Genomic DNA, 27,289 nt, shown 5'->3' on the forward strand with positions numbered 1-27,289 from the left:
GGTTTTTTTGAGAAATTATTTTTCACAATTTGCTACCATTTTGGGACCTGGCCATCGTCGTTCCAGCAAACCATTACAATCTCACATTTTTGGCCAAAGAAATATATATGCATATAACAATTCTATAATATGCTATAATTAATCATGTTGCAGTCGAAGCGTCGTACATGTAGGTGCCTAATAGTGCAAAGTTTTATTAGTCATTTTTATGATGAATGTTGGATTCAATCTTGACGGCGCACGCAGAAAGTGACTCATCATCGTTTAATGGGCTTTTTACGTAATCGTTGCATCGTATCGCGAGTATGTTGTTTATGAATGGCCGCAATGACAATTACGACTTGTAGATCCAAAAAAACAAAACCGATTAATATAACCGCGCTTTCTAGCGTTTATTCGAAATTGTTCTCAGCATTTTTCGAAGGTCTTTGTTTACTCGCTAGAGCAGGCGCTACGATGAATGATCACAAAATATACTATAATTTAATCGTTGTTAACCACCGAATAAATACGCTGTATTTGGCCTTGTCTCGAAATTGTACGATGGGACCGCGTCGTTTGTTATTGATGTGAACTATAACAAGTTACCGGTGATCGAGCCGTTGTTATGCTAGTGCGAATGCCGTATTGGAAATCAATCAGCCCTAAAAGAAGGCAAAGGGAACAGGCCGTAACGATGGACAGCGGTATTAGTTTAAGCTATTAATTCGAACACTGCCTTTATTCTCTCTCAATTCGCTAACTATTAAACTCTCGGTTAATAGTATACTATTTTTACGATAGAAGCAGTTTCGTGTAACAGGTTATTATTATGTACATATCATTTCTGCATGGGGACGACTCCAATATTGCTGCGAATAGTATAACTCACTATGAACCAGCAGCGCCGAAAACGGTCGGTGTCGTCCTGACAGACTATTTTAATCATTTGTACTTACTTCGCCGTAAAGAAATGTAAAAATAACATCATGTTTGTCAATGCTTTCGGTGAAACTCTTCGATAGAAATCGGAACCGTTAAATACACCTTTAGTGAAACTAATTCAACCTGTTGGATATCCAGTTCAAAGTCGTTGTTCTTTTTAGTGAGCGTGTAGTTCTTGTTCGTATCTCTTCCCGAGTGGATGAGTGCTACGTTTACCATGTGTAGTTTAGGAGCGGGATGTTTCAGTCTGTCTTGACGATCGGTCAATAGCGTACCATTATCATGCGTTTCCTAATTTCTTACAAAGCGAATTTATCTAGATGTGTAAGAACCCATATAAGTATGGCGGTGTAACCTAGCTCAAACTTAGCAGATGCGGAAATAGCACAAAGTATATGCAATTGGGGAAGCTATATTTCGGAGACTGAGAAAATGGCTTATGGGCTTGGAGAGCCCTTTGTCGCCAGAAAAAAAAACTCGTTCGTAATCGAACTTTCTGGACCAAATTTTCGGTTGGGCTATTTTATCCTTTCGTCTGTACCATTCTGGACCACCGTTCGACAGCTCCATTGCAGGTCTGCAAATTTCGATAGGTGGCTCCTGAAAGGATAGACAGACTCAGACGCAAACAGGCAAACCGGTATACTGATTTAAGTGTCTCCTCAACAGCCGCTGCTACAGGCTAATGCCGATTCATGGAATAGCGGAGCGGCGGCAGTGATACCAGCTAAATGAATGATCTGACGGATCAGTGCGACCAGGCAATCGCCTGTAGAAGACTTTAGATCTCGTACAGACGGTGTCACACAGTTAATCTGTATCAAGCTCAGGGTATCGGGGCTGTTGTGTATACTGGTTACCTATAGGTGGCCTTAAGTGTATTATCTAAAGCAGTTTAACGACAGAAGATTACAACGAAGATAGGAACATTATAAATAGATATATTTCGAAGTCTGCCCTTATATGCGGAAGCTGATAACATAGACTTTAATATTTCGTTGTCTAATGCACAATGTTCAGGTGTTGGTCTTCCGCCTGAGATGGATCAAAATAAAACACTACGCGTATCACTGATCAAGCCAGGAGATTTTCACCCGGTTTTCTTTAGACTTGTGAGCTATATGACCACTTTATACAGCATGGCACCTATAAAATGGTGAGGTATAAATCCTTACGTGAAAGCTGTTTAAAATTATATTTTCTGAACTGCAACGCTGTTCCGTTTGTCTTATCCTATTTTTACTGCTATACTACGATTTCTCGTTCCTTCAGCTGCTTTTAATTCTTTGCTTTTTCCGTACAGTCCGCGAGAACGAGCGAGTCTATCTGTGGATGTTGGTCGTGTGGTATTGGCTAACACGCTGAGAAAAGGTGTTGCTACGTGCGTTAGATACGTTGCAGGCCAAATGTAGAAAGACCCGGCTAAGAGGATACTCTTTTTTCTAAGGGCAAGTACCATTGCTGGAGTCCTGAGTACGATTAACTGGTCTAGCCTAAGTTACTAGGTGCCGGTTAGTAGCCGGTGTATGGATTCCTAAAAAGGGTAAATACATACATTTTGCCGGAATAATTTATTGCCGCCTACTTTTTCTTTTGTCTTCACTAGCTCTACACACGGTGTCCGCCGGATGGAAAACGGACGTTTGCTATATCGCCCCAGTTGAACAGGAAGTAACACATGGTAAGAACTCTGCTGACGGTAACGAAATCTCTCTAGCATTATGATGCTTCTGCTGCCGCAGGAGTTCGGCGTTGAGATATAGGAAGAGAGGGGTAAGGGGTGAAGTGCACACAAGCGTGTGGGCTCGCTAGCAGGAAATCGCGTTACGAGTTTAAATGTTGAAGGGCAGAAGTGGAGGAAAACAGGGGGACAAGACTGTGGCTGGCCCCAAGGCGGATTACAAGGAGAGAACTCTGTTTTTTGCATCATTCGTGCATTGTCAAGCAGATTCGACATATCTATGTAGTGTTTGTTATGTCAGTCCTTGCTTTGCATTACAAAGAACCTAATCGACTACATACGATAGAGAGCAGTAAATACGTAGTAATCGGTAGATGATTTCGCGAAGTTCAAAACCCCAAATATGTTTCATTCTGGGCTTATTATTATTTTTTCACTGCATCGATATTCGCTGCGAGAATGCAATGCGTTTCATTTTGCGTTGTTTAATTGGTATCAAAGAGAATCACTATGTGATATATAAAAACGGTACGTGGTGTGAAAGACTCAACTCCACAGAAAATTCTGTCCGCAAGACATAGCGCGGTGTCGTCGTAAATATTTTTATTCGTGGTAATAGAGAATAGGCAAGAAAATGTAATCCGGACCATGTAACTGGCTTCATGCAGTGCTGGCAAACTTTATATCCATCTGTGCCTTGAAATTGTGCGAGTTTTTCAAACGTATTTTGGTTTCGAGCTGAGCTAGATCCATATAGAACTAACACTACACGACGGCCGTTTTGAGTTAGGATCTATAGGAACGACTTGTATCATTAGCTCTATTTTTAGATCGATCCTAGAAACCCATTAGGCCGATTCAGTATAATACACACACAGATCCCAGAGAGCTTACACCTTTTGTAAGCGCATGTTGATTAATGTATATGTTATACAAATAGCTAATTGCATAGAACAAGTTTCTGTCTGACGACAATCATTTTCAGAATTTTATATAATTTTTCTTTGCATTGCTAACAATTGCTATCGAAGGCGCGCTTTGCGTTGGTGTTCACCAGTACTCTCTGAGGGTTCGAAGCTATTCTTGAATGCCATTTCCAGTTACCGTAAATTGTTTTTGAAATAGTGAATAGTAATGTGGTTGTTAGGCGTAATGGCGGATAAATAAGACTAGATAGATTAACTGATATTAAGGAAATGTTCCATATATTTAGCACGCCGTTAATACGCATAAATGAATAACTGATTATTCAGCACGCGAAATGCTCCTACGTAATCCGCACATTTTTGCTACATTTTACGAAAATGCTCCGAACGTTATCGTTTTGTCGTAGTTGAAGTCGTCTTCTGAGCGCCGCTAGTTCAACCTTCGACATCTGTTTCATTTATATTAACATAGGCAGAGTGTAGCAGCATCGTGCTTGCAAGGATATTGCGACACAGGATATGAGCTGAGAAGCCATCGACGGGAGTCGCGATCTTTCGAGAATGATTTACAGATATCTCTTTTTCATCTGGTTTTTTTTTTTATGTATGGATATGAAGGCATTTTGGACACACGAATTCATACGACGCAAGTTTCGCGGCCGCTTTAGAATCCGTCGTCGTCACTAAAAGGGAAGGGAGGTATCTCTGCAGCAGGGGACAGAAGCAGTAGCAGCTCGGTAGCTGTACATGCTAGACGTTTATCGAAAAGCATCTGAACCCGAGCACTCGTATCCGGATGCAAACATAGGATAGAAGGTGTTCGAAAAACACCAACGACGAAAACGACAACTAAATGCTACTATATTAAATAGTACTTTTATCTGGGTTTACTACCCGTTAATGCTGAAAAACCTTAGCTTAAATCTAGCGAATCAGTTAGCTATATACGTCGAAACCAGGTCGCATCCCCAGTTGGGCCTAAGCTGGGTGTGCGTACAATCACAGACAACGCTGTAGTGGGTTGTTGTTGTTAGCAGAAAAAGAGTTAAGCAAATCTTCGGGCTATCTAGTTCGACACGATGTACATTAGCCTGGGCTACAACTTAATATCTTCGACCCAAACGGAAAGAATTAATCGAGACATCGTCACTATTAATATATCATACGGTACCTTAGGTCCCCAAGCGATGGGCGTAAAACAAGAAAACTGGCCGAAAAGTCAGCGTATCTGCACAGTGAATGACGCAGATGCTGCAGAAGGGGCATTCAATTTAAGCATCGCAGCTGCTGCAGCTAGAGATCGTAATAGAGTCTGCTTACTTTATTGTAAACAAAAAAGGCTGACCTTCGTAGAAGCCAGGGCATTTAGCAAACTAGCTAAACAAAGTCGAGCTTTCCGGACGTATCACTGTCTGCCCATATGGCACTGCTGATTATCTTTGTTATTTTTACTGTGTACAGTTGTTTTACTTAAGCTATCAAGAGATACTAGAACTCGTCACGAAATGTTGCTATAGCACCCGTGTTGCAGTGTTCCCTCTAAAGTATGGGAATACATGATTCGACAATGGAAGAATATGATGCGTAACGTAGCAGCATTTGTCTTCCGTTCCGAAGCGTTTGTAACTAGCGACCTCTGTTCAGACCATTGCGAAATAGTACGCTTCTATACTTATATCAAGTTTGATTCGATCGCCAAATACTGTATTACAATAGTTTGATTCGAAGTAATTCAGGTGAAAATTGAAAAACTGGCAACTTGCTATTGGAAAACAATCGAATAATACGCATCATTGCATGACAGGTCGGGTAGCCATGCAGTTCTTTCTCTGTTCAGCCTCAATGGAAAACCTACCAAGGGGGAGTTCCAGCATTTTGACGATGGGTTAATTTTGCGCTACAAAAACGATAATGAATAAGAAAATACTTAAGTCAAGTACCGCTAACTTTTCCACTGGTTTCGACAGAGATTTCAGCAGCCTTGTAAATGACTAGTGGACAATTTTGTTGTAAGTTGGGCGAAAAACGAGATCACTGATCTTGCTACTCTAATCTTGTATAGTGCATAAAATCCGTATCGGTGCTACCCGGGCAAATTTCATGGAACTTCGCTCTCGTATTCGATTGTACATGCAAGAATTTAAATTTCTTAGTGTTTGAATAAGGACATTTAATAGTAGATCTGCCAATTCGGTGATTTCGACATAGCAAACTTTCTACTTGGCACGGTACTTTAAAACACTCACCAAGCTGCTCTGTAAATTAGGCGGATGTATTTGGTATACATGAAAAGCGAGTTTGAAGATGAGGGATAAGGGAACGGAAGGTTTCCGTTACTAATTGCCTTAAGAATCTGTTATATATATAAACATGATTAGGAGAAGGTCTATGCAACTTTCTTGCGGTATAGCGATGAGCAGGCAGGCAGACATAGCTTGTTCGTTCGTTCGTCCTTCTGAAGAAGAGTCTAAAAAGTGGGCCGATAGAATTCGGCCTATTATTTGTTTGCTGATTTAGGAGTTCTAATTATTTTTGAATCAATTTGTGCTTAAACTCGATAACCAGATTTTGTCTCTTAGCTTCAAAGACTACACTAAAAAAAAACTCGCACACGCTAAGAAACTTTTAATAAATACAGGTAACGTATTTGTTTCTATCTATTACATTTAATAGCGGTAACTATACGCACATCGAATGTTTACCTAATCTAAGATGTACGGAACAACAACTAGCTTCTTTCTGGCTTATGAGTTAGGCTTCCGACCCAATAAGGCCGGTTTCTCGATAATGCATAGCTAGCTCTTAACTGTTGCACCATTCATATCGCTAGTATATCGCATGTAAGCGTTGAGATGAATCAAGTTACTGAGATTGTCCATATTTTCTACCTAGTACAAGTAGTAACTGGCGTAGCGATACACTGGGGCGGCGAGGGAACCGGAATCAGCTTTGGATGACACAACCGTACGCAAGGTTTATATGCAACAGTGTTCTAGCCGCTCTCACCGAAGGTAAAAAATAAACAAACGACAGCAAAGGCGAAGGGTAACCGGCCCACAAGACTGAAAAAAGAACATTGCCAAGCAGCAGAAGGTGCGTCGTTGATGCTGATATAAACATCTGGCCAGTATTGAGCAACTGGATGTATTGTGGTTCATTGCGACTATGAGTGATGGATTCTGCGGCTGGTAAAAAAGGCAGATGCGTAAGCTATTATTGTACAAGTTGTTATGATAATCCTAGCAGACATTCATCGCGCCTTAGCTTACTTGAATGCCGTATTCAACTGCCATAATATACTGGCGCTCTCTACGTACGAAGCAACTTTTACTTTTTAAAACAACCATTTTGCACGAACTTAGAAAACGTAGCGTCGCAAAAGGGATCCTTTTTAAGCATACGACGGTCAATCGTGAACGAAGGTGCCGTAATATAAATCCGCTACAGAACTTCAAGTTCGCTTATGATAGTCTCGCTTATGATAGTCTGAATGACGTTACACCATCACAGTTGTCCTCTCACACTTTCATCGTTGTCACGCAATTTCCACGCTTTCGTCCTGTGATACTATCATCGAACAGAGAAGGGCAGCGCTGTCTCACTCAGTATTATTCATATATTGCCGCTCGTTTAGGACCAAGAAAAAAACGAGGCCTAGAAAGCATTAGTTTTATTAAATTCCCACCCCCGAGAAGGATCTCTTTAAACAAAAAACAACGACGCTAACCTAAGTCAAATTCACAACCTTCTGCAAGTCAGGTATTCATGCATATATTAGTTGAATGATCTTGAGCCTGACATGCCGTGACGCAATACGGTATTGAACAGCACTATATCAGATTGTCACTCACAAGAGTACAGAGGGGTGGTACGTTTTGCTGTTTCATTTCATAGGAAAAGGCTTTGTACATTTAAAAGCATCGAGGAGACGAAATCTACCGTCCGTTCCAGTGTGTTCCGCGTGGATATTCCACAACAGGAGCAAGCGGGCTAGAACGGCGCTATGGCTCTGTTAGGACAGATAATGGTAGCCTATTTAGTTTACTAGTTCTAGGGTATGTCAATATGTTGTCGTCCTCAGTGCTGCTATGTTTACTCCACCATATGCTGCGCGGTCCTTCCCTCATTCCAGTGTCCTCTCAAGATATTGCTTTGACTCTATTCTCAAGGGAACAGAGGCAAGTCCTTATTTGTCATCGGGACCGCTTCTGAGGCAGGCCTGATGAGGATCAGACGACGAAGTGTTGACATTCTCCACCCCAAAGTCGTCTTCTCTCATCTTCTATCTAGGACGTCCGCCTGCGTGCATGTGCAAAGGTATACGAGCCTTTTGTACGAGTGAAGGAATATTGTCCATGTAATACACGTGTACATACAACTATATTCGAATTTTTTTGTAAGAGGTGACACTTGTCGAATTTTGGTTTACACAGTTACGTCGCTAAATTCCGCTGCACGTGTACGCGATATTAGAACGTACGGCAAGCAACATTTCGCTATTAGGGATCGTGAGAAATTGAGCATGCTAGTAATAGGCACTCTCCCTTCTTCCAGTTGGCTTAGAGAAATTTCGGATTGAGTATAACTTTTTTGCGCGTATCAAAAAACAAACCATTGATAATAGATGTTTTGCAATCTCTTATTTATTTCTCGGACTTATCGAACTTATCAATGGAAGAACGATACCTCTTGCTGCAGATTACTGAACAACTAATTTTCCCTGAATAATTCCCTATAATTCCCTGAAATGAGGTGAGCATTATCAATCGAGGAAGCTGGGTAAGGAGAGTATACTTTCAATTTGCAGTGGGTTTCTCACAGCTCTTCCATTAATCTATACGTACTGTCTAGGAAATGCTTGTGGTGATCATGGGTGGCAGCGAACGAAATTTATGGCCTTCAAAATTTGATACAATTATTTATGGTATTTGGGCGAAATAATTGTGCGAAAGTTAAGCTATCTCCCAAATGCAACCCGTATGATAGTGAAACACTTTTCGTATGAGGCCTAATGAAGTATACGATTTTGAGCTTCGTTTCGAAATCAGTGATGACCACGTGCACGCTTCGTAGCATGAGGCAGATTTACTACATGAATTTAATTCAAGTGAAAAATGTCGTCCACTTATAACCCGTAATATAGCGTTTCTGTGTCATGTGGCGCTAAGCAAAGCGTCGTGACCTTTTAATTAGAAAACGATCATGAAGTGAGTCTAAAGAATTTAATTTTCTAGACACATTTTGCCATATCATTTCATTTTATAACGCGCTTAGGGGAGCGTGTCTAAACCCTGTTTGAGCATTCACTAACAGTTAGGACATTTTTCCTACCATTTCAAATGTACTTTTTTGTTGTACTAAATCTGCAAACGGCTCCATCTGGTCACTGAAATTCCTAAAATCGATGGTCAACTCTCGACTACACATTGGATCTCACCACGCTACCCAGGTAGATTCGTATTGCTTCATATCTGCGGGGAACGGTTTTATTGTCCTTTCTCTATAGATCAAGCTGTTCTCTTTTGGAAGACGCTGATCATTACGTCGCTGCCCTCCAGTACCGTCTTTCCTCAAAAAACTTTTTGCTGTTAGCTTTTGGTGATGAAAGCATATTTGTTCTTGTCCTACTTTATCCTTTAGGAACTTTATCCTATTCTTTCAATGTAAACAAAATATGAGAGCTCCTATGTAAAACCTGGCCCGATGCTTCCTATCTGACTTAAATATTGTGCTGTAGATCCCATATTGGTGTAGTGAGCAGCATCAACAGGCGAGTTGGACGCCGACAACGTTTCTTCGCTTGACGTTGACAAACAATGTGGATGAAATAGAGGTTGAATTGGGAAGTACTTTATTGGGGATTACTGCAGGTCAACTGAGATTCAAGATAAACCATTAATAATATATATTTTTCATTCTCCTATTTATAACAAGAAACAGGTGGGTGATCTCTGCACGAATCAAATTAGTTGAGTAATTTCTCTTCTTTGCTTGCGCATACGTGTTTTCTCTATTCCTCTTGCTTGTTCCCATATTATGGGCCCAACTGGAACAACTGAGGCCGAAGTGAATGAAGACACCCCACGAATTAAACACCTCTGTGTGGATTTAGCTTTCAGCAAGTGGCAAGCGCCGCTGCGGAAATCTTACACGTGTTCTAGTTTGCAAGAAAAGGGAATATGTGGTTACTGGCCTTCGACTTGTCTTATATGCGCAGAAAGGCGAGGCATGTTTGAGTTAAAGAGTGCTATCTGTAGGCTTTCTTCTTTAATCATCGTCGGAACGGACCATCGCCCTTGCCTAGGCGAAACGCTATCATCCTTGCCTGGTGTTGTTAGTGGATGTCACTCTTGATTCGAGTCTTCATTCCGAAAGAAAGCTAAGTTGTAGCAGGCGCACCCGTTGCCTGAGAGACTATTAGGAGTACGATCATGTTTTTGTTCTTTGGTCAGAGCAAATCAGATCCACGTAAATTTCGTAGAAGTCGGTATACTGTCATTCGTGAAGGCTAACTCGGCAGTGCCAGTTGCCTGCTTGTTGGTAGGATTCGAATAGGAGGGGCAGGAAAAACGACTTCGGGACGAAGGAAAGTAAAGGATAATCGGCCAGAGTTTGGACTGCGCTAAACCCAAGTTAGACTGTAAGGCAACACCAGGCCCTATAGACATTTAAAAAGTGTGAGTGACTGAAACAGGTAATTGGCAGACGGCAATGTCCTTCTTAGCGATCCGCAGGAGAGATGAATACTCTCAAAAGAAAGAATAATGCGGATCCAAGAAGGTTATATGGTTGACTTATATATCTGGCAAACATTGGAACTTTCGAGGCGTTTTTATCGATATTAACTTCGGCAGAGTTAAGGCTGTTTAGGCCACTCGGGTAAATGCCCGACACGCCAAGTGTGGGGCATTAATTACGAGAATTCTATTCCAGTATTTTGTAAACCTGTCATGGAACCTTTCAAAATTATCTGTACTTTTCATGTTAGGCGAAGAGAAATTATCAGCTACCGAATACAGCAGGGCGACATGTGACATTTTTCGGCAAGACGTTTAGACCGTACTTACTTCGCGGCTAAAGTTAAGTTTTGAAATTATGATGTTGATAAATTATATTTACCCTTCTACTATTATTTTTATTTCACCATACACGATAAATACTCTTTAATGCTCCCAGTTGATGCCGTTATTCTCAGTTGAGTATCTTAATTCATTTAATGTACGCAAACCCACTGAAAATAAAGATTTCTATATGTATGTTTGTTTTTTTTTGAAGGTGTCTTTACTTAAACTGGGTCTTTGGTAAAAACGAAAGCAGATTTCAGGTTTTCGTTTGAGAAAACAGGACCGACATATTTCTTGGCATTGGACCTACCTGTGTAATCTCTAGCCTACGGGACAAAACAAGGCGCTTATGTGGCCTTTTAACAAACGCTCTAAGGTCCAGGCTGGTTAGTCTCTGTGCACGTTCTGTCTAATTGGAAGTGCATGAGCCTACTTTTTCTCGGTTAAAGTCTAGTGGGTCTATGCGACTTTGAGGATGTCAGGGAAATAACTTCTCGTTTCCCGCATAATGTCGGAAGTGCACAATGCCAGGAGTTGGCGACACTGCGTTAACACAGCCACTTAATTTAGTGTTTATTAGGGCTGATCTGAAACAACACATTTGCAGCGAAGCTGAGGAGTTTGGTCCGAATTAGATAAGACTCGGTAGAAGATGGGTGTTGGGTGTAGTGGGTTGAAAGAAGCGATGCGTAGAAGAACTAACTCATACACGTTGAGAACGTAATGGCCATAACATGGTGCTCTAGAAAAACGGTAGTTTTTTCCTCAAGGGTAAGGGGTTGAGTAGTCTTGATAAGTGAGTGCATTATCTAACATGCTAATCGTTAAGCACCACACGCTATTACGTTGGGCATTTATACTTTTCTTTGTTAATTTGCAGATTTGTATACGTGCCAATTACTTTATTACAGCTCCTGGAACCGTTGATATGATGTGGTGCAGATCACTGTATGCAACCGTTATTCTGAGAGGATATTTAGTTGATGAACAGGTGGAGACATTATTGCGGTCGTATATGATGCCCACACATAAATACACATACATTTAAAATTATAAAATATAAAAAATTAAAATATTAACAGCTCATTCTATGTCTGCTGCAATGGCCGTGTATAAAGTCTCATAAAGGAAAATACTCATTTCATTTAGCAAGGAGCGTGTAATTTCTAGATTATGTATTGAAAAACGATGCTCTCTATGCTTAACTGCTTTATGTGCCTGGCGCTTTCTCGCAGATTTGTAACGACTTAGTTTCGATTGAAAAAAGGGAAGATGTGCGCATGGAGGACGGCAATGAGTCGCGACATAAAAATGCTTTCTGTCGCATTTTTTCTTGCATCTGTCCAAATGCCAGTTCTGCCACTGCGGCAAGAGGCACCTAGGCAGGGATAAAAAAGCAGACCAAACTGTCGTCGTTATCCCGGCCTCAGGCTTCAGGCGAGTGCTCGATGTTTCGCTACGTTCCTGGATTTTTCTTTAATGGTTTTCATTGAAAGTCTTGGGCCAAAATACGGCCTTTCTGGACGGCCCTTTTTCAAAAGGCAAGCAGAGACGAGATAAATAGGAGATATTGATGGCACTTACAAACCACAGCTGTATAGTGGACCCAATGTGGGTGATAAATGTATATCGAATGCATCCAAATAGGAAAGCATGCGTCAAAGTGCGGTGGAGGATCTAGCAGTACATAAACCTTCCCGCAGGCCAGCGACCACGCAAATACACTACAGTAATTACCCCCACCACCGCCCCACCAGTCGTAAAGGCATAGCAGAATTATACGCAGGACCATCCATGGCCTTGTGCTTCTTTTCGCAGGATACTACGCACTTTCAGTCCATCTCGTTGTTATAATTCACTTTCACCCGTCTCTTTCTATACGGGCCCCCATCATAGGGTCAGCCGTATTGACTTTCTTATTAGGAAAGCGGAACCTGGCTAGAGGAATGGCTGTTTGCAAATCAGCCCGATGCCTACAGCTACTAGTTGCATGCTATTTTATCTGTGAATCACGACGGTAATTGCAAAGTTTCGCCACAGAAAATCAAAGGACATAGGATATGTCCGAGAGGTTAGCTAAAGGATCTAGGATTAAAGTGTTACCAAATTTTATTCAACGCTATGAGAAATGTTATTTGCAACTTAAGTATTAATGTGTACAAAGATATGTGGTATAAATGGAACTAGATATGAAATCATATAAAAGAAACGTAATTTTCTGCATATGATTAGAACAAGTTCCCACCTTTGACTACTTCTTGAGCTCGATTCATCGAGGTGGGCCAGATAACTTTAATCCTTTGAGGTGCTCTGTATATTCAAACCTGAAAATACCTTAAGCGGGGAACATACCCGCTCCAAATCAACGTAACACAATGAAGTATTATAGACGAAGTAAACTCCTATATCGTTTGGCATAATGGAATCGACTTTCAGCTGTGAATGGCGTTGGTTTGGATTGAAGGCCTCTCGACCGGCGTTTAAAATAAGCTTGATTAGTTTTCTCTTCTTTACAGATAATATTTATATATAAAAATATGTGATTTTACAATTGTATAGATATTTTATAAGACCTATAAATAAAAAAATTAAACTAACTGTCGTTGTTATATTTTATTGAGAGTAAAAACAAATGCCTTTTTAACTAATCTATTTACGAATTTAATGAAATTAAATAAAAATTAACTACTTCTAACTAATTTTATAATATATATAAAACTATATAATAACATTACTTAGGTTCTATAAATTAATCTACTATATATATACATATATATGCTACAACGTTCTGTAAAGGATTCCGATTAAATATCGAATAAACGGCTACCGCATTATAATGATCGATAATATATTTTCATTATCCTGAAAACATCAAGTTTAGTGTGTTATTTTGGTAAATGTATTTTTCTAAATATAAAATTCGAAATGAGTGATTTTTTAAAAAAGTGTTCCTTTGTGCAAGGTCTTAATAGACTGAATTATACAAAACTGAAAAGTGCACAAGAACACTATGATATTCTTCGGGGATGAATCTAAGCTATAGACTGGATGGCAGAAATTTGACGTTCCTTTCTCATTTTTTCATATACGACAAAAGCTGATAGGCATATTGGATAGAGTGGGGAGCCTTAGAAAAGAGTATTTTACGATTGCCGTAGTCCAATAGGCATGACATCGTTACTGTCATAAAGACATATACCGTTTTATTCACGGAAAACGAAAGCGGACTGACGTGAAGTAGCTTTGGCTGAGTCTGGGTATTGAGGGGGCAAAGCGTTTTTCTTTTTCCCGGCATTCCGCGTGATCCCATTGGGAATCCTGAATTTCGCAACGGAGCGGGGCGTTAGATTGTGTACGGCGACAGTTCGGTTGGGCGTTGAACTGTTTCCCGCATCGAAAGGAGTTTTTGGACTCTTGATGGGGTAGGGGGCAAAAAGGCGGGGCGACTGTGGACAACCGGCGGTACGAACCGAGCGGAGCGCGGACGGCTGTTCACGAATGTTTTGGCGGCCACAGAACTGAGGAGTGGTGGTCGTGGTTGAGTGTTGAGGTCCATTCAAAGTTAGCTTGGCGTCGACGCAAAAGCCATGACGAACTGAGTGCCAAACCAGCCTGGGGTACTATGTGTATGGCAATAAAGCGAGGGAACTGCAACGACGGCCTGCTTGCCTAGGCTTGTTGACGGGGGATACAAGCGATCCTTTCTTAGTGGCGCTGGGGCGGGACAGGGAAGGAGGCATATGAGAGACTGAAAAGGGTATGGCGTGTTGGGTGAAGGCGTCACAGGGAGACCTAGGTAATTTAGGCCGAATGATTTTGGCACTAATGATTCGGAACATTTGGTCGTTATCAGAAGGGCGGATCGCGCAACCGAAACTGAAGTTGAGCCAAATAGAGGGTTGGGAGAATTCGAAGTTGTTGGTGTCCTGAGCGATTTCTGTCTGTTCTTCTTCTCCTTACTAGTAAACAAGAAAGAAAGGGAAGTTTTTTGCCTCTAGTCTGACACCAAACTACCACCAAAAGTCTGACATCCATCGTATGCGGGGCCAAGGCCAGCCTTCAGCCACACACATAGACACGCACACGCTTTTGTTGGAATCAAACTCCTCACGCAAAAATGGATTTCGAAGAGACGTCGCGGTCCATTCACTGCTAGTAGGCAGATTATTTTCTGAATGCGATCATGTGACACTTGAGAATGGAATGACACCAATTTATCTCGCACTTGTGAAGATATTTACTATTGATACTGCATATATGGACATATGTTAGGTGCGTGTTGGCTGATTTTGAAGAATGGCATTTTCTTTAGGGAAATAATGAACGTCTTTATTTTCAAAATATCTCTTCGCTGTGTGCGTAACTATTGCTCATTCGTAGCATTATGGTACGGCTACTAATCTGCAACGCAAGGTCCTGTGCATCTGTTTCGGGCAAACGCTTGTATATGATGCTCGCAATATTTAATACAAACGCAGATTCACGAATAACTTGCTTTCCTAAGAATTGCTACACACGTTTTGCCTCTGCGTTGTTTGCATATGTTTATACCTTATGTAGCTCTCGAACCATGAACTTTATTGGCAAGCTTCCGTAGTTGATGAGCTGTGAGGTTAGCTTAAATTACGTGGAGGCGTTTGAGGAAAACATAAACAGACCTCTGTCCAGTTAAACCTGTCGTGTATTGACTCAACTTTCCTCTCTTATGGGGTAACATTATTACCACAGGTCCACAATCGAAGCAATCTCTAGGCTATAATGCTGTTGTAACTGCAGCGACGTGGATGGACAAGTCCTCAATTTGTTTCGTCTCCCTGCTTCGTAGTCGTCAGGCGAGCGTATAAAAAGTAGATAGTAGGAGTTGAAAAGGGGCGTTACGTTCATAGCAGGTGGTCAGATCGCTTGGTTTTTGCAGCCTCTTCATAGAGTGAGGAAAAGTTTGCTCGCGGAAGCTACCAATCGGTGACCAACTATCATGCCTTATACTATACCGTCTGCAGTTGACTTGCTGAAGCATAGTCTCGAACGATCTGCTTGAGTCAGTTCTTGCTGTGGCAATAGCCGAATGACAGCTCCTCTGTAGCTAAAAATGCCAGAGAGTCCTGTGCGTCCATCCAACTTGCCAGATCAAATTAGAAAGAGAAAATACCCTAGCCTATTGCACACGAAGACATCCCGGACCGTGTTGATATATGTTCGATAAGAGTTAGCTTGGCAGTATTCGATACGAATGGAGGCTACTGGGGGTGCAAGGGCAGGCGAGGGCCTTAATTGTGACTATTATTCGCTTAGGACGTCATTACCAACCCGGTCACGCATTGCTCCCTAACGGACACCTTCGAGTTATAAGCTTATTTATTTCGAGGTCAACGGCAAGAAGGAAAAACATATGACAGACTTTCACGCCGCTATTTTGGTCTCTCCTTCGCTTCTGCGTTGCTGAATACGATACAGACACACATACGCGTATATATATACACATGTACAGTGGGCACGTCTGTGATGTCATCGTAGTTGCACGTACGATTTGTTGCATGCGAATATCTTGTTGCAATATTTTGTGAAATCATATGTAGGTTAAATGCGTCAGACGATCCTATAGGGACAGCAGAGTTTTTACTGGTTTAAATCTGCAAACGTGTTTTTACCAACTACCTGTATGTCGATAAAGCAGGGCTACAAATCGAGAAACACTATTCGGCCACATTGTATGCGTACCGCGTGGTGCTCGTGTCTTCGTCAACTTCGTTATTTCACCCTTACACATCATCGTGTTTCAATTTTGCTTAAAAAACGGGCTAACCACTTTTTGTGTGAAAAAAAAAAAAAAAAGTTTTTTGTTTCAAAACTCTCCATATGTTTCACTCCATATCCGAAACATTTAGCAGATGAATCGCCTATTCGAATGCTAACTTTCCTTCTGGAGTAACCCGTTTTAACTATCTGATTGCTGAAAGAATGCTGTTTCATTTTGCAACTGTTCGCTTGAGAGGTTTTTCTTATGACAAACAGCCAAACATACTATCTTACGTGGTGCCTCGTAACCTTATGCTTTAGCATGCTGCTTGCATATGTTAAAGCAGACTTCGCTATGTACAAATTACCAAATCAAGCCGAAAGCAAATTTGAAAAAGCGTAAGATGTACATAGGTAAGCATGAGAGGACAATGGGCGCGAGGATGGCATTCAGTGTATTTAGGAGGACCTGAATATGCTAGCAGTACAGCTACCAGATCCGCCAGGTGGCAAAAGGCTGTTCCGTCTTGCGGCCTAGTTGAGGCAACACAGCGACAGAAGGGATTTACTCTTGAGCGGCTATTGGCGCTATGGGGAGGGGCTGCATGGAAAAGCAGCAGGAAGCACGAAGGCGTGAATCCAAGACGTATCCCGGAGGCTTTGGCACTAGCTACCCTTTTGCGCGTGTTTCCGAAACAGATGCGCGTTGGATAGTTGGGGAGATGCAGATATCTATCTTGGACGTGGTTTCGGCCTTGTCTGTTAAAACTGGGAACATATAGCACTGCATTGCAACCTCGAAGCGGACATCTGTGTTCTTAACCGAACAGGGATCGGTATTGCAATATACGATGATATATTTTGCTCTTGCGGGGCCAGGTATTACTCTTATTCAATAATTGAGCGAAGCTGTTAATTCAAGCGCCCGGTCAGTCCTTGGTCGTTAACAGCAGCGGTAGCGGGATTGACTTTGCCCGCCTTCAACAAAAAGCATCTGCGCTGTAAAGAAGCATAGCTTCGTTCCAGCTACAGTTCAATAGTGGAGAAAAACTACTGAGGTGCAATATTACCAGGAGGTGTACCTGGACGAAAATAACAGAGATTTCATGTGCTCAGTAACTCAAACAGGGAAAATAGTCCAACCGCGTGTAAAAACCCGGACGTGGCTGTAGAGCTAAAGTAGAGCAGTCCTTCCTAAGGGTTCGAAGGACGAGGTGATGGTTTCTACGACTCGCTCTGGGCCCTCGTATGTTCCGCCGCCAATTGTGTTTGTTACCAGAGTGGAACAATAGAACAGTGCAGGCAACGAACGAATGAACTGCCGCTATAGAATGCGAGAACAATGGGAATGGGAAGCATAGATGCGTAATATGAATATTCTCTTTGAGGGCTTCGGTGGTAACGCAGAAGCCTCACCTCCCCCATTATAACTGGCATCCACAAGCGGAACCAGCGCCAAGTCGGCGCCTCCGCTTCGATACGGCGAGGTCGACACAGGCTTTTCCAGCCTTTTTTTTTTTGACTTTCATTTCGATAATTCTGTTTGGTTCCCACGTTGTTGTGCTAGTGCGGGTATCTGGTATACTAGTGCAATCAATGGTTGCATAGAACTCATCATGGTCCTATTTTTGGAAGCCGGTTCGGCTGTCGCTTCTATCTATATAAATGATTGGCCTTCAAGCGCGCAACAGCTCACACCATAGGACACGTAGCCTGGATGTTCTCGGGTTCGAGGGCCTGTGGCAGTTCGATGGCCTGAAGGCGAAGAATGGCAGCGACCTACAGACGGCTACCACTAAATCGATTGAAGGCACTCTTGTTGCTAGTTGTTACCAGTAGTCGGTTGATGAGCCCTCGACGGCTGTGGTTAATGACCAATAATTCTAACCCGATGCTTTTTCCTCATCCCAACGATGATAAACGCTGGCCAAAGCAGTGTTGGCAGTTAAGGAGCTTTTTGGGTATAACAGATTGGTGAAAAATCACCAAAAAGTGTCCAACAACAAACGATTTCGAAGAGCGTTTAGAAATAAGACGTCACGAAGAGTCATAATCATTTAGCGACGAAGCTGTTTCAGAATCGACTCTACTGCCGGTGACGATATTAACAGCGGACGAAAGTGAGAAATCATACGTCGCTATGTGCTATCAGATAACAACGCAATTGTGTAATGTATAAGCTAGAAAGAGTCACAGTTGTTATAGATAACTGGGGATAAACTCCACAATTCAACAACGGCTGTTGACGGAAACTGCTAGTACTATGTGATTTCAATGTTATAAGCAGAATGTAACTTGTTATTGAGCATGCACTTAGAGTTCCACTATACATAAATACTATGTGAAAGGAACGTGTCGATGTGGACAGCTCTTGAAAACTTAGTGGGTCTGTTGTCGGGTAGTGAACGGAGAGACGTCCGTAAGATTAAGCCTAGCCTACGCCAAGGTCTTCCCGTAGGCTTTTTTTCAGGCACACGATTTAAAAGCATCCATAAAAACTGGTCTCTTCTGCATGTAGTTCCATTATTTAATTAGATTAATATTCTGCGGTGGCAGCAGGCAGGCGAAGTCCTGACATGGCAGTCACTTGAAGAGAGTGGGATGTCTTTGGCGCTATCGTGGCCGCTATAATGCCCATAATTCCTTTTCGAACTTTTGTGTTGTGCACGAGTGCTATGATGATATACTAAGAAACAGCCTTCACCGACGGCGTCGACACTTTTGTCTTTGTTATTCGTTTTCGCACTTTTATGCCCTTTGTCTGTGTACCTGCGCCCGTGTATCTATGTATGTGTGCTTGTTTGTGGGCGAGTGATGCCATGACAAAAATTGGACAAAGTGGCCCTTCGTATCGACTGCCCACTGTGAACGCATTCGATAAAAAAAAGGACAAATCGTTTTTCGTAAAACCTCTGTTATTAAGAGGTTAGATATTTTGGACAACCCTTTCGTTGTGCTTTCACCTTGCTTCATTATAATTTTTTTACGGTCAACGATCGCGCAAATGGAAAAATATGAGCTTTCTCATGTGAGCTATTCGAATCTTATTTGCCATTATTGGGAAAATCATAATATTAGTGAGATGGTCAGGATTCACTTTGATACGCCTCTTGCACTGTGTCATGCATGCAAGTGTACGAATATTCTAGAATTTACTCTGGAACCCGGGTTGTCACAAACGGCAAAGAAGTACGCCATTACAACAGAAATCACATTGGTTCGTTGAGTCAGCAACGAGAAATCTAGGAGGCCTCAATATATAACACAAATATAAAGCTTTATTTACCATATCTTGGATACATTCTAAATTCCTGGTTGACGATTCGGTCGTTATTGATGGGTCGGAAATTGATCTAGCTTGATATTCAAATTTACCGTCAATTTGGTCGGTTTTCGTGGTTCATAGGTTGCAGCGAGATACAAGGTAGTTCCCGTTTGATGCGGAAGGGGTTGCTCGTAGAACGTCCGAACAAAAAAGGCGCGTATGTTCCATACAGAAGGTAGTTGCGGTCAAGTGGGTCAACGGAGGCGAGAACTTTTGAGTGCAGTCTGTCCGCGTCGTCAGTCGAGCGGACCGCTGGATGAGAGAATATCGCATCGGCGTCTCGGATCCGTAGAATCGAATGCGTATCGTGTGAGGTGCTAGCAGACTCGTTTGAATTCTGACACGCCTGTATCAAAATAAGCTCCTTGGTCAGCCAAAGATAAACCGAACAAAATGGTCAATAAAAACAGATTATCTGCGTTGCATCAGTTTTAACGGGTCATCGTTTTGCAGAAAAACGGCAGTGAAGTCGATTGGTGAGATAATTTGACATTTGTTTTCTCGTTTCCGTGTTAAGACACACCGAAGTGCGAAAATCGCTCGGTCAAATAGGATCTAGCCTATCAGCTACAGTGGACGTCTTATTCACGCCAGATACCTGTTTCAGCTGCCGCTGTACGATTATCGTTCCTTTGTTTGACAAAAAAATAAGATGGACTGCATCATTTGTTTCGAAATTGGTACCAGTTCTATTCATCATTTGACTCTATTTGCTGTCTTCGCATTTATTTCTGTTGAAGTTTTTACGAATACTTATATTATCTGCAGAGTTGATCTGTAGGGGATAGGCATAAGATTTTTTCACGTCAGTTGAGAATGTGTTCTTTAGATTTGCTCAGAGGTGAGAGCTACTGAAGTCGGAGGAACCTGCCACCGTGTCATTTGATGAATGTGATTTGGACTCTCACGTATCCCTTAGAGACCAACGCCACGTCTCTTCATTGCTCTTCATTGGGAATGTACCTTCTGTCTTCTCCGATTATCGAAAACCTACTATTAGCGGCAAGGCGTGTTTGTTAATAGAACCTTATTTGCCCATTTTCCCAAACGCACATTCTGCTTCTATCGATGCTGAGGAGCTTAGATTGAAAAGGCGGCCGTGCACGAAGATTTCTACGATTCAGCTCGACGAGCGGAGAGATGCAATGGGGAGCAAATGTTCCCATTGCGTGAAGTAAGCCATTCAGTACGAAGACACGATTGGGGACAGAGCCACGAAGCGAGCATACAGTCAGACATACATAGAGACAATACTAGGGGGAAAATATCAAGATAGAGAACCGTTCTTGTGTCCCTCTTTGCCATCGCCTCTGCCGCTTCCCTCGTGGAGTCGTATGCGTCTGTGCACCGAGGGTCGTTCCGGGGGGCGGGGGGGGGGGGTGCTAGTAGTAATAGCCACCGAAAGAAGCGAGATGGAGTGAATAGATATGTAAAATACGAACAGGTTAAAAACACGACTAAAGAACAGAACAACGTTTTTGACTGGATTTCAAAACACCGGAAAATCTTTTGCAATAACACAATAAAAACTCACGTCGCTTCCAATAATACCAGTGTGTTTATACGTAATGCTATCAAAATGTCCCGCGATACACAGTGTACTAGGAAGGTATAAATACGTTTAAGCTCATCTCAAAAGCCTGAAAGCGGATACGTAAGCACAACCCTGCGGAGAAGTTTTCATTCAGCAAAATCTTACGAAGTCGCTCAAAATTGTCCTTGAGCGTCGTTTTCCTTTGGGTCGTTCCGGCTTTGTTTAGCTCCAGCTTCCCTGGCGGACAGTACCTACATTTGGGCTCCAGTTGCTGCTACTGCTGCTGGGGCTAGCGGTTCGAAAATTCTTCGAAGGCTATTTTTTGTCATCACCACAACCAGCCCCGCCCAAATCGACGAAGAAGCGTTTCTATCCCGTTCTCTATGCTATCCAAAAGGTCTAGCCTTTTTTTGGTTTCATTGTCTTGTCCTTCTGCTTCTGTAGAACATTTGCTACCACCACACTGTTTAGTGGTTGCCGCTATTGCGATATCTCGTACAGGGATTTCAGCAAGGAGAATGTACGAAGTAGAAAGGCCAGTAGGATCAAAAAAGCCTGTTACCACAGACAGGATATGGATTTTTTCCTTCGAGCATCCTTGAAGGAGTGCCTCACAAGCTTATTCGGAGCTAGCCGAGTGCTAATCGAGCCTTGCCGCCCTTGATCCTAACGGACCAAGGGACCCTTGGTGACAAGGTCGATAACACGATGGCGGTAACAGACGCTGAACCCAGTTCGACTTCAGTGAACAAAGTGACCATTTTTTATCAGATAGGTTTGATCACACGTTCTATATTCAGTCCTTGGCCATGCCAGAAAAAAACACAAAGATGAAGCACATGAGAATAAAGCGTCTTGAAGGTTGGCGCGTAAAATTTGAAAAGCCGTTATTGGAATCAAATCGCCTTCGTATTTGTGTCGCTTTAATAAGATTGAATTAACTATCTTATTAATTGCACCGTAAATAAACGTCTTTAGCTAGAAATTGTAACGTGAGTGCATCTGCGTAATACGTTTTCTAGACGCACGAACGAACTAGCCACGTATAACGATTGTAAATCAAGATTCGACGTTTAGCTAATTGCCTAGACGCTAAACACCTTATTTTTTGTTGATATCAACGGTTCTATTTAGCATATGCAAACATAAGATTTACAGACATTTGTTCCTTTTTCATGACTCGTAGACATGATCCACACACATGGAAACTGTTCACTTCTTGCTCTCATCGTTGTTCGAGCTGAAAAGCTCTTTGGATGATCGGATATCGCATGTTATGACAGTAACAGTATGAAGCTTTTGTTGTCTTGAAGCACTGCGGCTTCCGTTTTGTAGCCGTGGCCCCAGGAGACTCGAGCTGGGTGTGCGAAGCTTTGATAACGAACTTTATACCGCGGCATTGAGACCACCTATCACCCTGGTACTATAGTTCAGAGCGTATATTTCTTCCCACCCCGCGTTAGAAGCGGCTTGATAATATCCTTTCCGATTTTATCTTACGTCCATTTAGAATTATTATTTGCTTTTTTTCTTAGGGCATGGTATGGTCGATGTAGTATAATAAAACTCATGGTTGTTTGAAACATGTAAAAACAGTAATTATTATTTGTTTGGTAAAATAGAATGGTTGGGACCAACATGCATCCATCACCAGTACTGAAACTAGAAATTTACTTATCGATTTCGTAGTAGTAGAGAATTTTCGGCTGCATATTCTATCCACCCTCTGCTGTACCCTCTTGTCGCGCAAATGGATGTATTCTACATAGCCAATGATCGATGTAAGTTCGATTTTAAATGAAACTCTGTACATTTTTCATTGAAAGTTACACGTCACCGAACCACTATGTGGCACAGATACTTCCATACACTCACCCTGTTCACTAATATTTAAGCCTACTCTTTTTTTGACTAGCATTGCTACTAAAAAAGGATTTACATTAGCCCTGGCCATTGCGGCAAAATTCCCCTAGAACAATTTTTAGCGAGGAACGTGAAACTGCCCAGAGGCATTCCGAATAACCTCCGTCTAGATAGGTCCTTTAGAAGAGTTCGGTTATAGATTAGTTCCAAGATATTCCAGTATGGCCTGCGATTATTTTAAACTAATGCGGTCGTCTTTAGGTTTTATCGCGGAACTTTGTTGTGGGTTTCGACGAAAAAGTAGGGACCGTCGTTAAGATGCACAATCAACGCTATTAACAAATCCACTCTATTTGGCAGTGTAAATTTGTATAGGTGCTGCCAAATTTGGTATATAAACATCTTTTTCTTCGACAAGGGATGAAAACCCCTGAGAATTTTAAATAAAACATAAAATCAGTTCCCCAATGTCGTTAAACGCTTATTTTCATTGCAGGCAGAGGGTACCCTGGGGCACTAGCTTTAATGTTGGTGGTATTAGAGAAACTATTTCTCGATGCCCTTTAAGACCGCAAATCTTTCAGTCTTATCTTCCTCGGATTCTATCTTAATTATCGGACAGCTGTGAATTATTTAGATTCGTAAAGAAACCATTGACTCTACTTGTCGAGATACCAGCAGAAGTTACGTTGTACATATTGAACTGATACCTAACACAAGCAGAGTGTCGTAATGATCTACCCGTCAATCATCACTTAGATCTATGATGAACTCGTGGGTCTTAATAGCGGTTTTGTTAGTTATTTCAATGACGTAAGAATTGTAAAAAGTTAGTTACACCATAAGCATCTAGGAACACGCTCTCCGCAGGTCGTGAATTCTTGAGTGGTCTAACCCGCAAGACATATATACCAATTTAGGACGGACAAATTTAAAGCAAATGCTATATCTACAGATACGCAATATGACAAATCTCAATAAATTCCATGAATTGATTTTATCGTGTATTTTATTTTATCACTCGTATATGTGTATAAATATGTGTCACATGGCTTCTTTAACCCTGAATCCAAGGCTTGGTAATATTAGTTTAGATGGAGCAAATTAAGACAATGCTTTTATCGTTAATTGATGTCCGATTTTCACACTGAGAAACCTGTGGCAATGTTGCCCAAATATTACTTCTATCGTGTCATAGTAGTACGTTTACGATTGATTACAGATGACAATGCTGAACATATGTTAGATATCTACGGCGTAGTCTGCTTAATGAAAGCTTTTTTTTTTTTTTTTCGAAAACGTACCTATCATCACAATAATAATTGCTATGGTAATGAACATGGTGTTGCTCGACTCAAGATGACAGTGCCGTCGCTATTGCTGAAGATAACAAGGCACCGAAAACAGCAAGTAGTAATTATCCTAGCAGTAGGAGACCAACGGACATCAGTCCTAAACATTCGTAGAACTATGCTGTTGCATTGCGAGACATTACTCGTGTAAGCCGTAGAACCTTGGTTAACTTTCCAGCGTTGCCACACGGTATCAATAGAGAACTCGATAATTTGGTCTTCCTGTTGAGTTTTGTAGCACTGCGTACATAGTGAACATAAATGGGATGTTAAGCCGTTTGGACTAAAAATGTCGACGCAAGCAGTGCCATGGCATCGGCAAAATTTTTCGTCTCGGCCATCCAGGCGGCGACTGAGAATAGATGGCTGGTCGGAGTAGGGGTAATAGTGGGCCTAGGTCTCCGAGGCTTTGAACTTCGAAGAAGAGAAGCCAACGAAACGGGAGAAAGGAGTACTGCGGGATAGGGAGTGAACTGACGGATTTACCGATTATAATATGTTAAGGATAGGAACCCTTTTTTATTTTGGTTAAGGGGACGACTGAGGAATGGGGTAGTCGAGAGGAGTTTGCCAGCTCGAAAAGGGAAGCGAAGCGAAGCACATGAATGGGGAAAAAAGAGCACAAGATGGATAAGAGGAAAGTTTGAGACTCAAGATCCTTTGATGGACTTACGAATGGAAAAAGGCAGAGATATTGCCACAACAATGACAATGACGGTTAGAAAGTAGTACGTCTGTTGCTAAGTGGGACACAAACAACATCAGAAATGAAAGAAAAAAGACGACGTGTGAAGCCAGTTGAAGTTATATATGAGACCGACGAACTCTTTTAATAAAAGGAAAAAGACAAAAAATGCAAAATGTGCAAGCTGCATTACAACCGAATACGAAGAAAAGAACAAAATTGTCATAACCGCCTCGATGTCTTTTGAATTTTTTTGAAAAAATTCGAAAAAGTTCAAAATTTTGGACGTTCCGATAGGTCTTAACAGCGTCGACTGTATCCAGTTCTAACTGAGTCATGCCCATTTGCCGTTGAATGGTTTACAACACACTAAGAAAAAGACTCATGTATAGCAATAGATCCTTGAGACATGGAGATCGGGAGATGGGGAGAGTGAAGAGGATGTGCAAAGGGCGGAAAAACCCATCAGCTGGTGGCCTCGATATGAACCTTAGAATGTTTGTACATACAAAAACTAGCCCATCTTAATAGTTATTACAGGACCATAAGGCTTTGGATCTTGCAAGAACTATCATTGTGAAATTCGTTCCCTTGAATTATATACGTATATGCATCAGCTGCTGGGGACAGCTATCGTGGCTCTAACTTGTAGTGAATATTGTATCCATGCTTTGTTCATAGTAGGATGGGGCGCTGCATATATACGATGGGTCACTATTTAACTAATTCAATTAATAAGCCGAACTTGAACTAAAGTAGCCTAAAGTTATAAATGCTGAATAGGAAGTTAGGAAGCCATTAAGGCAAGCTATATACTCAAAATCGATTTGCATTGCTCAAGAAGAAGTACTACTACGGTCTCGTTCATGAAGGCTTTAGCTTCGATCGAGTAGCGTATGCGACACGAACCGGTAATGTGATTGGGACGATGCTTATCTATTTTAGTTTTATGGCAAGATAAATTATGCATATCAAAACTGCTAATCGTACGCCGCTGGATCGTTAGCAATAGGTGCTATTTCGTGAGTTATTAGTTCTTCCTATTGAAAGGAGCCTGTTAAAAGCTGTCAGCCCGTTTGTGGCGCTTACCGTTTCGAAAATATTGCCAAAACTTTTAGAAATGAACTTGCCTGGCTTTCAAATAGGGTCGAGATACCGGTTGACTCTTTTACTCTGTTCGCTGGGCAGGTGCTACTACCAAGGCAAGCCATCGATCTCGCTTGAGCGACAGGCGTCCTGACAAGAGTGCTCGCCTCCTGCAGCCTCACAGGCCATTACAAACGCACACGACACGCAGTCCTGGAAAGTGATGAGGTCTGGCATAGCTTTTGGGTTGACAAACAGAGCTTGCCCCTATATACTGCAGAATATACGCAACACACTGATACGTAACGAACCGTATTGTCGGCTGAACTGCTTCAGTCCCGAAGAGCGGGGAATCTTGAGATGGGTTTCACTGGTACATACCGGGAAGAAGATATGCACTTAATGTACGTTCTCTTAACTATCTTGGAACGAACTGGTTCGATAGAAGCTCGGAGAAAAACGTAATCGAACAGATGTCCGGAAAGGAAACGCGAGTGCCAGGTCGAAATTGCGCGTTTTTAGAGAGACAATACATGCATAGAATAATTCATGGAAGTCAGTCATCTGTATTCCTTTCCTTGCTAAAAACAAATTTTCATAGCGTTTTATATATATTTATCGACGAGATGTTTTATAATTTCAAACAGAAGCTATCTGCTGTCGTAATGAGTATGGGGCTCACTTAATCTAAACTGCTATTTCTAGGCGAAACCATTGTTACAGAGTCATTCGGCTTGCTGAACGCGTAGAATAGCACGTGACGGCATTACTTTGTATATCGTAAACTGCGCATCTTCTTACTGCCCTGACGCTTTGCTCTAGCTTGCCCTAGACAAGCTGGACGTGTCACAAAACTAAAATAATGCGCGGCTAGAGTTTCAGAGTGCTTAGCCGGTATTTGGTCAGACTACTTACTTGAGAGGAGACCACATAAAACCCTATGTGGCACGTATATACATACATACAGTGTGAAGTTTTCTTATAACCTCTTCATTTCCTTCGTGGCTTCGTAGCGCTTCAGGAGCCGGATGGTTGCTGCTGCTACTTCATCAAATTCTAGGTCTAAATTTAACCGAAACGTTGCATGTGCGCGTTTAAGAGACAGCATATATA

The 27,289-nt window shown here is 41.8% G+C and overlaps 1 protein-coding gene across 7 annotated transcripts in view; it reads left to right on the forward strand.

The window, feature by feature from the left end:
• Positions 1-27,289, forward strand: part of gukh (NHS actin remodeling regulator GUK-holder) — a 162,527-nt gene that overhangs the window by 16,605 nt on the left and 118,633 nt on the right. Inside the window, exon 2 of one of the 7 annotated variants that reach the window (XM_086982476.1) lies at positions 2,531-2,605. The exons of the other annotated variants lie outside the window; for them this stretch is intronic. Coding sequence (XP_086838602.1) covers positions 2,531-2,605 — 75 coding nt within the window. The remainder of the gene's footprint in view (positions 1-2,530; positions 2,606-27,289) is intronic. 7 annotated transcript variants of the gene reach the window in all.

This window comes from Varroa destructor, unplaced genomic scaffold (assembly GCF_002443255.2).
Source record: "Varroa destructor unplaced genomic scaffold, Vdes_3.0 BEIS01000003.1, whole genome shotgun sequence".
NCBI classification, from domain to species: Eukaryota; Metazoa; Arthropoda; class Arachnida; order Mesostigmata; family Varroidae; genus Varroa; species Varroa destructor.